At 38.9% G+C, this 12240-nt stretch overlaps 1 protein-coding gene across 1 annotated transcript in view; it reads right to left on the reverse strand.

Moving 5' to 3' along the window:
- The window catches only part of USH2A (usherin), a 774017-nt gene that overhangs the window by 273349 nt on the left and 488428 nt on the right, over positions 1-12240 (reverse strand). The window contains exons 38-39 of the mRNA XM_027122185.1: positions 8541-8691; positions 7809-7951 (exon numbers count right to left, since the gene is read on the reverse strand). Of these exons, the coding sequence (XP_026977986.1) occupies positions 7809-7951; positions 8541-8691 (294 nt within the window). The remainder of the gene's footprint in view (positions 1-7808; positions 7952-8540; positions 8692-12240) is intronic.

Genomic DNA, 12240 nt, shown 5'->3' on the forward strand with positions numbered 1-12240 from the left:
AGCCCTCTCCGTGGGTGTAATTGTTTAGAGAACTCCCCTCCTGGAGCGGGGAACGGGGAACATCCTTTCTGTTCAGATCACTGATTCATATTTCAAGCTGTTTCATTACAGCATTAATAACAGAAAGTAGTTTCATTTTGGCAAATGAAATTATCTTTTATGGGAAACGATTTCGCTCATCAGCTTCAAAAATTCAGCCCCAGCTTAAAAGAGAGTAATGAGATTGTTCACGGAAGGGCCTGCTTATTTTTATACTCAGGGGTGTATACTGGGAAGGATGGGTGCGTAGGCATGTGTGTGTGTGTGTGTGTGTGTGTGTGAATAAATGGTTTGAATGACTCACATCTGTAGTGTGTATATAACTTTTTTCAGTCGTTTTCTTGGGTCTTCTACAACTTGTTTGCTACTAGAGTTCCCAAAGATGGCTCAGTTTTCCCGGTATGTTATTACCGCCTTGAAGCAACTTTTTGCCATTCTAATTAAAAACTCACTCTGTTCAAAAGCTCTTTTTCAGCAATATTAACTCCATAAGTGGACATCCTCTAAATCTGCCGATGAATTAAAAATCAAGGTGGCAAATAGATGGATATATAATTATACAGAGTAGTATATACCCTACGCTAATTGTACCCTCTTGATATTCACTACTGAAATGTTAGCAGAAGAGTGGAGTGATGGATTCTATCCCATCTTTAATCATGAGTTTTTTTATCAATTTATTATTTATACCCCAACTACTTCCCCAAAAGATTTTTTGACAGCTCATAATAAAAGACTTAAGCAATAGGACAAGTAAAATAATGATAAAGAATAATTAATCTCTTGATGATGAAGAAGGTACGATAGTTGTATCCCAAAACAAATGTTAAGAACGCGCACCGCAGCTTGGCACAAGTATGAACATTCAGCTTCTTGACAACTGATGAAACAGGAAAAGACCTGTGTAACATAGGCATCATTGCTCAATAAAAGAAACATCTGAAAACTAGAAGGTTGTTGAAATTGAAAGGATATGAGTTATCGTCTGCAAGTAGGTGGACCGATACTGGGGAACTATTTTCTCTCTTTCTCCTGAGACCAGGACAGCAGAGGAAGGCTAGGAAGTGTGTTCTGACTCCCAGAATTGGGATTTGTTGTATGGTGAATGGCTATGGATTTTTCCTTGAAAGTTTGGAACAGAAGATGAAATGTGCTGATGTGAGAATTCATGATGGCAGAAAAAAGTCCTAAAAGAACTAGAGGTTCCAAATTTGGAAGAACAGTGGGCTTTCTGTTCCCAAAAGAGATTCAAGAGCTCAAGAGGGAAATTGAGGCCAGGTGGATAGAAGTTTTCATGAATCGATCCATTCTTTCAAAGGATTTTCTATTGGTCACTTTCAGCTTCTGACCTTAGGATATAAAAATGAAAATGTAAAGATAATAAATATTTGTTTTTTATAAATTCCGGAAATGCAAGGATTTGAGGGGTGGAATCTATGCAACAGGAAACAAAGTATGTAGGCACATACATACAGGGCCACTTCGCTCTCAAAATCAGCAGTTTACATTATTTACTTTGCATCAAGGATCTTCCATTGTGGGTCAAGTAGAGACCTACATCACTGCTTGAGAGGATAAGCATTCACAAGTTAGTATTTAAAGCAATTAGGACATGTATTTGGAATAGAAAAGCAAAATCATCGTGCAGCACTACCGAAACTTACAGTTCACATTTCTTCATTCAATAAAATAAAATCTACTGTTACAAATCTGTGCCACTCTTATTTACAAATGTTTCTGTTTTTCTCTCACATAGAACACTTAAGATCCAGGTTGACCTTCAGTTCTAAAGCACACTGATAAAAAGATCTCTACCACGCAATATTAGTTCTAAAATTTAAATACTCTTAAGGATACAAATATACTTACTGAATGATTGGAAAATCCTGCTCTAGAAGTATCTTGATCAACCGATCAAATTTCATACCACAAGTTTACTTCCCCTCCCTGTCACAAGGACTCGGTGTTTTACTCATTACAGGTTGTGAGAATAAGAAGGAAACGTGTTTTCCTTCTGGAATTCTATTTCTATATATCTGTCCCCCTTCATTTTGAAATAGCACATGGTTTTGGGCCAGCAGAGGTCTCTCTAATTAGAACATTCACTATCCTAGTCAAGACAGCTAAGGATGAATCACAGGGCCAGCCAGCAGGCTGCCTCTGACCAAGGCAAAGAATGAGGATTGCCTCTGGGATTTCCTTCTCTTACATCTGCCTCTCATCCTCACCCTCCTTGGCACATACACAGAGGCTGGAACCACGGGCAGAACATCCTGCAAGCCGCCCTGCCTGTCTCAAGTGTCAGTGGACGCCTCCTACAGCAATTGCTTTTCCCGCCTTTTTCTGAACCAATGATGAGGAAGTAAATTTGAAATCTGATCTTGATGTGAACTCCAAATAGAAATCGTTCCCTGTTTCCTCTCCTGGTGTTCTCATCCAGAAAGGCTTTCCTGACACCCCATGTTGAGGGAAATGCTCTCCTCTGGGCTTGCTCTCAGCTTTGAACACTCTAACTATGGTTTTACTCTATGTCTTTCTTGCCACCAGACAGTGGACGCCTCAAGTAAAGAAAACTCTCCTATTCATCCTTGTAACTTTCATGTCTCTTTCAGTCCCTCCTACATGGCAGGTACCCAGTTAAGGTTTGCTTGGTTGTGTTTTCATGGATTTGCTTACATGAAACTCTTTTTCATCAGTCCATTAACAATTTTGGGTACCTGCTCTATATGAGACCCTCCACCAGGCACTGGAACTACAAAGATAAACGAGATGGAACCCTAGGTCCTGAGAAGTTACAATTCAGAAGGAGATATCGATGGTACACAAGTAAACACAAACCAAAATTCTAAGGTAGATATGAGGAGGGAAGGCTTCACACAGGAGGTGACATATGAGCTGGGGCTTGATGGATGACTAGAATGTGGTCAGACAACAAACGAGGCAGAAATGTGTTCTGATACAGATTTCAATGAACATTGCAAGATCTTTCTCTTTTACTGCAGAAGAACAACTGTTGCTTTGTAAACTGCTTATGAGAATCTTAAAGATGAATGAAAGGGGAAAACTGCTCCAAACTGCTAATGAGGAAAGTAAAACAGGACCCAGGTACTATGATAATTTCCCTCATTGCTTCATCCTTTGCTCACAGTGTAATTTTAAGTACGGAAAAAATAACAGTAAAACCTAATACTATGAGTGAATACAATACGTTAATAGTACTGAAAATCTCACCGTGTAAGTAATAAGATACATCTTTCTATCTTTTAGCAGACGCCAGTCAAAACTCATGAACAATCAGTCTGTTAGCAAAATAATGAACACATGAAAAAACTGTCTAAGTAAATCTACAGAAACAACTGTTCAAATCCCACAAACTTTATTTAATAATGCCTCTTAAATTAATGGTTAGAAATACAAATGTGGAGTTTTTAACTACAAATTTAGTGAAATGATTCAACTTTTAGTCTTTGAAAAGTATTTGACAACTCAATGGTCATCTCTAGAAGCAATCTGGATTTTCGGTTTTGTTTTGTTTCGGGGGTAGAGAAGTGATTTTTAGAAAAGAATCTCATTTTCATCAGGTTCATCTAATCGTGTATACATATATGTTTGTTGTTAAAATGACTCAAATAAAGAGATAGTCCAGAGTTCAGTCTTTTTAGCTAAGAAACCTTGGGAGAAATCTGAATTTTATTAGTCTAGGGAATCTACAATTTTCAAGAAAAGTGGGTTATCTTATATTTTACACAGGGCAGGATTTTAGTAGGCAAAAGAGCACACGCACATTTAAGCTGAAGTTGAAGGAGACTTTCCCTTCCAGCCAGCTACCATTTTCACATGCCTATACTGCACAGAAAACAATTTTAAGCACACAAAAGAGAGGGACAAACAATAAAATCAGAAGAGATGGTTATTTCTGGTTAAAAGATATCAAAAAGTTTCAGCTGATAGGTAAGTGTCTTCATGTTATTAACCCCATGCTCCCAAGTCTATCACAATCTTAATGCATTTTTGTAGGCTGCAGACATTCCAGGTGCTTAGACTGCCAGCAGCTTGTTCAAAAAAAAAAAAAAAAAAAAAATCATGTGTTGTTTGTATTTATCTGGTTGCAAATAGTCGAACACTACACTGACCAAGTTGGCTGGAAAAAACATCTTTTATTAACACAAGTTTAACTGGATTTAAAATATTCATAGGAAATGTGCATTACTATTATTTGGCATCAGCACACTAGATTTTTTTTTTTTTTTCTTGTCAGGGGGTGCGGACGTCTCATTGCTGTGGCCTCTCCTGTTGTGGAGCACAGGCTCCTGACGCGCAGGCTCAGCGGCCATGGCTCACGGGCCCAGCTACTCCGCGGCATGCAGCACGCTAGATTTTTTTTTTTTTTTTTGCAGTACGCGGGCCTCTCACTGTTGTGGCCTCTCCCGCTGCGGAGCACAGGCTCCGGATGCGCCGGCTCAGCAGCCCTGGCTCACGGGCCCAGCCGCTCCGCGGCATGTGGGATCCTCCCGGACCGGGGCACGAACCCGTGTCCTCTGCATTGTCAGGCGGACTCCCAACCACTGCGCCACCAGGGAAGCCCCCCACGCTCGATTTTTAAAACTGCATGGTACTGGATATTGGTGGCCCACTGATGTAAATGACAAATTATTTGAAAAAACACTATTAAAATTCCTCACAGGGGGCTTCCCTGGTGGCGCAGTGGTTGAGAATCTGCCTGCCAATGCAGGGAACATGGGTTCGAGCCCTGGTCCGGGAAGATCCCACATGCCGCGGAGCATCTAGGTCCGTGAGCCACAGCTACTGAGCCTGTGCGTCTGGAGCCTGTGCTCCGCAACGAGAGGCCACGATAGTGAGGGGCATGCACACCGCGATGAAGAGTGGCCCCCGCTCGCCGCAACTAGAGAAAGCCCTCGCACGGAAACGAAGACCCAACACAGCCCAAAATAAATAAGTAAATTAATTAATTAAAAAAATGGTAGGAAAATGATTACAGAGGAATGAAATATTAAAAAAAAAAAAATTCCTCACAGCCTTTTTTCTCCATCTATGAGAAACTCTCTTTGTACCCAAGCATTTGTTTCTCTGGCTCTAGGTACCTTCCTGCCTAGGTTTCTCTTTCTGCTCTCAGCTGGGTCACAGGCTTGATGAATATCATGCTCTCACGGTATCATATGAGAAATATTGCTATTGGTGACAGGTTTTTTTTGGCACCAGAATGTTTCGAGGCTTTGGCTGATGCGGAAAGGTGCCTAGCGATGGCATGAAATTTAAATGTGGGCATGAGGTGACCTCTCTGTTTCATTCTGTAAGGTGATATGTCGAATTTCTACATTGGAAATTGCACTTCGCCAACTGGGAGGTTGGTAGTTAGGATCAAGTATGAAGCGTGATACCAGCATAGAGCTGTCAGCATGGGTGGTGGTTTTTTTTTTGCGGTACGCGGGCCTCTCACTGTTGTGGCTTCTCCCGTTGCGGAACACAGGCTCCGGACGCGCAGGCTCAGCGGCCATGGCTCACGGGCCCAGCCACTCCGCGGCACGTGGGATCCTCCCGGACAGGGGCACGAACCCGTGTCCCCTGCAACGGCAGGCGGACTCTCAACCACTGTGCCACCAGGGAAGCCCCAGCATGGGTGGTTTTATAAGCAAGGCTTTGAAGCCTTGACGGAAAAACTGCTTGTGCCCAGTGCCAATCACTCGGTCTTTGTCAACTCAATTGCACATCCATTCAGAGATGGCATCCATCTCCACTGACACCCAAAATATATAGGACACTGTTATCATGTCTCAGGGGCGAGCATGCACTGGTAACTTAACCTGGAGGGGCAGACAGTCAGCCTTTGGCCCTTTGCTGATGTGTGTGACATCACGCGTGAAGCAGAGGAAGAAGTCATCTGTCTTGGTGAAAGGATTTCAATGAAAATGAAGACTGGGTTAAAAGCTGCTACACAATCAAGTGTTACTAATTCTTAATGAAGGAAGATGAAGGGTTAACACTATTGCCCTTGAACCCAGGCCCTAAAAAAATCACAAAGACAGCAGTGTCTCCATGCATGAAAATTCTAACCACATTGAGTCTGTAAGACTTGTTTTATGGTAAGATGAGGCACGAGAGGAATTTGCTCAACAGAGGCTGCTGTACTAATTGGTACTTTACAATGTTTGGGAATTTATTTATGTAGGAGATCCTGACCCCTATTCAATAAAGATCACCACGGAGGAAATCCGAGTGTTGCCCCCTGTCTATGGGAATAGAAATTGTGGTGCAAAAAAAAGGAGACATTTTCTCTCCTCTTCCAATGTGGCATTCTATGGAGTCATCACCTCTGCAGTGGGTGAATAATTATTTTTGGTTAACTTCTACTGAGTGCCAAGCAAGTATGCTCTATCTAAGGAGATTAGAAATTTATCTTCAGTTGTTTTTTTTTTTAAAAAAATGTTTCTTCAAAAATCTATTTTGGGTGGGAGCTCTCTGGTTCATACATCTGTATACAGTTGGTGTTCATGCTGTCAGAGTCCCCAGAATGAAGGTAACGTTCCCTCTAAAAGGGGTGTAGGCGCCTTGAGTGGTGCATAAATGCTTTCTGGGCTTTGTGTGTCGTTTATTGCACTCTGCTGATAATTTACTAAATGGTACCCTTGAGAGGAAAGAACTGGATGTGTCCTTGTAAAGTACCAAACTTGCTCCCTGGGAATAATTACAAATTGGGAGAAATGGATGAACTATTATATATTATTGTTCATATATTTTTTTAATGTAAGCATTAAGGAAGGTAGATAGGCCTGATTCCATCTCAGTTGATATCTTGTTCTCACTAAAATAATATAATTAAGGATATTGTAGACATAAAAGAATCAATTTCATATACAATTGATATTGTTGCAAATACCGTGCCTTTTGAGATTAATATCCAGCCTTTTGAAAGTCACTTGGGTCCTCATTGAATGTAGAGCCAGAATGGCAATTGGCCAACAGGGCAACATCTTCTAAGAGGCCTCTGATTAAAAGACTTGACAAGATTAACCCTAAAAACCTCATTGTTCAAAGATACAGTGTCCTCCTTCACTCTGTGTAGCTTGATTTAATTTCTAACTTTTCTAAAAAATTATACTTCCATATATATACTTTTTAAGAAGTAATTTGTATAAAACTCAATATGATTGCCATGCATTTATTTTCTCTATATAACCGACTAAAAAACATATATATGCAAACAAACTCTTCCATGAAAAACTAGAAAATTCTCTGTACTGGTTGAATAAGACAATCCCAATGTACTCTTTGTAATCCATGCAGAATGACTGTTATCAGATTATACTCCTCTATTCTGGAGGCTGTCTTTCAGGTATGAGTAAAAGTACAATGGAATCTGTTTCCAGAAAAAAAGTATAATGACCTCTAAGTAATTTCATGAAGTAAGGTCCATATTCCACGTTCTTCTGCAGAGAACACTTGTAATATTCGGTCATAGAGTAGAAAAGGATAACCTTTCTCCTTCAGGACACCTAGATGTACCCTGAAGGGCTGAGTGGGTCCATATCATAATTTATTGTGAATTACATATTCCTGTTTGTAGGCCTAACCCTCCAAGCCCCCATTTTTCTTCTTTCTGGAAACTTTGACCGTTCTTGTCCTGGAAAAGATTACTGTCCCTCAACATCAAGAAAATAGAGGAGGCTTATTTCTTTGTTTTGGAAAAAGTGAAGACTTTAAGACTTCCTAATATAGAGAATATCTGGCTGTGTGTTTTTCAGACCACTTACTGTCCTCTGCGGTCATGAACAGAATCCAAGAACTATGTGCACTGCCAAATCCATTGGAGACCACCAACCGAAATTCGTACTCTGTGTACGGTTGGAGATCTCTCACTTCATAGCTTAACGATGCAGAAGGACCGGAAAACAACCTATATGGAAAAGAAATTCTAAAATTAAGAAGCTTTAGACATTCAAAGGAATAAAAAACAAGTACAATCTTAAAGAATTTTCAGGGAATGTCAACATACCTCTCAGTGCTGCAGTTTTCTGTCATCGCGTGATATCTCTTTTAAAATAAGCAGTCCTTTGGCTAAGGGTTTGTATTATTGCATTTATATGAGATGTAAATTCTAGTAGTAGCCTGGAGTGAATTCTACTCTAGTATTGAGACTGATTGGCACATGGAATTTGTAGAATAAGTATTATACTTTTGCAGCCATAGTCAGACAGCAGATTTTGTGGGGTTCAGGTGTGTGCCTGCTCTTGGCAATACATGTGCTCATGAAAAGTTAAGGGTGAAGGAATCTTACTTTAAGCCTCTATAAATGAAAAATTTGCAAAGCAAATAATGATCTCCTAGGGTGTTGCTTTTTGTTTGTTTGAACTTTGGAAAGGAGGTTTTTATTTGTTGCCAGTAAGAACTGACTTATTGTTAAAAATTTAAGATATAGTGAATTTATGGCTACGTTGTAAAACCCGGGTGACTGTTAGAAGGGATGGACGAAGTAGAATGCTTACTCTAGAAACCAGTGGGTGGAGTTGCCGGGCCTCATCTGGAGTTGGTATCTGGGAGAGCCGGGGGCGTTGTTCCGAGCTGGTGTAGACCAGACAACCTGAAGACTGGTTGGAGTGGCAGATGAAAGCCTCGGAGGCAGCACGCCATCTGGAGCTGTCGAAAAACACAGATGAATTAGAGCAGAGAAAACTGTGGAGAACATATGCTGGATGGAATCGAAATGCTCCATATACTGGAAAAACTGTTCCTCAGGATCAACAACAATGTTAAACATGGTCCATTTAATTTAACATTTTCATTCCGGAACTACTGTACTTCCTTATTGTTCATTTCAACACAATTACATGAGTATTTCCATCTTAAAAGCCACTCCCCCCCGCAAACAGCAAGACAGATGAGCAGGCAGCACATCCCCACCTGTACTTCTGTTTCCCTAATTGAAAACACGGAGGGGATTTAATGAAGCAAATATTAAAGTACCTTTTTAATTTAACTCTTTGTTCAACAATCAAGCAACTGAACAGTGAAGGAGTCCGGATCTTTTATTTCTTCCACTGATGTCACCCATTGTTTCCTTAATCATACCACGACCATGAACACAACTGGATTTTTTTTTTTTTTTGAGGAAGGTTTATTAAAATTGTATTTTTCTACAAAGAAAGTAGCACATTCCAGCCTTAATTCTCACTTATGAAAATATAAAAACTAAGCTTCTTTCCTCATGTGTTTTATACAGTTGGTTGCCCGTTCTCACAGCGATGCTGCCTTTATTCAAATATGTTACAAGTCAGGGCACAGACTTTTTCTAGTCTAGTGGAATCTCTGGCAAATTCTTCCTGAAGTCAGCATACTTGCTTGATATAATCTGTTAGGGAAATCTATCTGGATAGTTGTAGAAGGCCTAAAAGAAATGAGTGAAGCCTATTCTATTAAGAAATTAAAATTTAAAAATGGACCAGAAGACTTTGGCTATTCAATAAATTTTTCCAACAGGTATAACTTGAATGAACGTCTCATATCAGAGTGTGTTCCAAAGCTAGTCAGAAACTCAAAAACAAATTAAGCACAGTTCTGTGCCTTTGGGAAAATTACCAGGGAACTCTGAGCTTATGTTTCTTGTCTTTAAAACGGGGATAGTATTTTGCCTTTTTAGGATTGCTGTGAAGACCAGAGACAATGTAAATAAAGGACCTTTTATGGGGTCCTGGTAATTATTAACTGTTAGCTATTGTTATTATACTGGACTAATCCGAACTTCCCTTAGCATAATTTAAGTACTACTATAATGCAATTTTTGATTATTGTAATAAAAGTTCTTATTGACCAAGGATTACTAGAGGCCATTGCTGAAGGAGGAGAAGGAATCAAAACAATGAAAACAGCTATCAGGATTCATTTTCAACTTCCGTTTATACATAACTTGACGTAGTGTGTGACTTTTATATACCCTCCAATATGGGAGAACTGTCTTATGAACTATGAAGCTAGTGAATGGCCATTGATGAGAATGGAAGAATTAGATTCCGTGTCTCATCAGTCTGTTGTAAGGGTTCTGAATTCATCGATACTTCACTAATTTATTCAGTAAACATTTATTGAGCCTCTACTCTGTGCAAAGTAGTGTTCTTTGTGTGGAGGGTTAATAACACTGAGTCAACCCTCAGTTGACATGACCCCTGACCCTACGGAACTTATGTAATCGGAGAGAGCGAGCGATGAACAAATAGATACCGATGACCCTACCAGATGGCACTAAGTGCTCAGGTGAAGACTAACGCAGGGTAAGTGGAGAGAAAGTGAAAAGGAGTGAAGATTTTGGTTATTACACAACAATTCAGATTAGACAGGAGAGCCATAGGAAGAACACGTCATTAGGTGACATTAGAGCAGAGACCTCAGTAACATAAGGAGGTGGTCATGAGAATGTCTACCTGAATGTCTACCTGCCGTTTAGAGGAACAGCAATCCAGCCAAAGAGCAGGCAGGGCAAAGGCAGCGAGGAAGGGAAAGCACTGGCTGTGTGTAAGGAACAGTGGAAAGAAACCAGCGCGACTGAAACTAACTCAGGAGAGGAAGAAGAAGAGAGGAAAAGCTGGAGAGCTAGGCTCGGTCTAGATACCTCTAGAGCCTTCTTGGCTACACCTTGAAAGTCAAAGTCAAACTCCATTTTAAATGGGGTTGGGAGCCACGGCACGGTCTTAATCAAGGAAATGTCATGATTCTAAACAAATAAAGGCCACTCTGGCTAAGTAAGAGTGACTTTCTAAGTTGAAGAGAGAGGGAATTATTTAACAAGCAAAAGCTTTTCTTTCTAAATTTTGGAAGTATAGTTTTAACATCCGTTACAACTCATCACAATTATTCCTCAATCACAATCATATAATTATACAGATTTGGTAATTATTGATCAGGGTAGATAAGCAAAGAGACAGACACAACTGAACTAAAATAAAATGTCTACTCTGATTCCCTGTGAAAAAAAGCAATAAACAAATACAAATCTCTCTCTTTTTTTAAATTTACAATTAAAAAATTATTTATTTTGGTTAGTAAGTTGAAAAAATTTACACTTCTTACATAAATCTAAATATTTTAGGGAGCTAGATAATGTTAGTTTTCCAAAGGAGACTGGATTTAGGAGTCAGATAGCTGAAGTTTCAAATCTCATCCTCACCAATTCAGTTCACAAAATTCAAAGCTGATTACATTTTGGCAAGTTCTTAACCTCACTGATGTAAAGTCATTTCATTTATAAGTGTATGTCCAATAATACTGACTCTGTGGAGTTTTTAAAGAAGTTAAATTTGTGGCAATTAACTAAAATGGTGCAAGGAGCACAGTTTACTTCTTGGTAAATTTTGGTGTGTGTACACTTGTGAAGTCACAGATTTTTGTCCCAGGTCGGTAATGTGTATATAGATAGACAGATAGATAGATATGTAGATAGATAGATCAAGGTAATAAGTTTTAGTGAAATTAATGAGTAAAATTAACAAAAGAAGTTTTAAATAGAGCCACACTTAAAGAATCTGCAAATTGTTTTTCTTGGTCCAGGCACAGATTAATAAATTAAATGCTCATCAGTAAGAATAAATGCCAAAAGAATAGTTACCTGCTAATGAAAAATTAATCTGCATTTGATAATTTCTTTAAACATTTAAGCAATAATTTCATTGAGATTTCTTTATAATGGTACAACCTCTACCTTAAACACTGGATCAAATATTCATAAACCATGAATTATGATAGTGTGGCTAACCAATTAAATATCTGAACTTGCAATAAATTAAAACTTCATATGCTTCTTAATTTCAAATAACCTTCAAGTTGCCTTCAGAAAGGCAAGATCAAGGACTTTTTTTTAGAGTAACTAAATGTTTAGAGACAGTGAATACAAATTGTTAATCTTTTTATGAAAATTTTCCATAATAAAAATTATTTTTAGGTAATAGGAACTCAATTTAATAGAATATTTGCTCCTGCAATAAGTTTAAAATACCTTAAAGAAAATTCTTTTTAAATGTTATGATTTTTAGGGAAAATAAAAATGTGTTGCAGTAGGTCACAGGTTTTAAGATACATATAATTTATTTCAACTTGCTATTAGCTTTATGTCTTTCACATCCACATGTGGTAGGGAAACTGGATATAGTGTTTTATGACAAAATAAATTTTCAGAAAAATGTATAATCTTAATTTTAC

This window comes from Aethalodelphis obliquidens, unplaced genomic scaffold (assembly GCF_003676395.1).
Source record: "Aethalodelphis obliquidens isolate GAN/ISIS:26980383/991018 unplaced genomic scaffold, ASM367639v1 scaffold24, whole genome shotgun sequence".
Taxonomy (NCBI): Eukaryota; Metazoa; Chordata; class Mammalia; order Artiodactyla; family Delphinidae; genus Aethalodelphis; species Aethalodelphis obliquidens.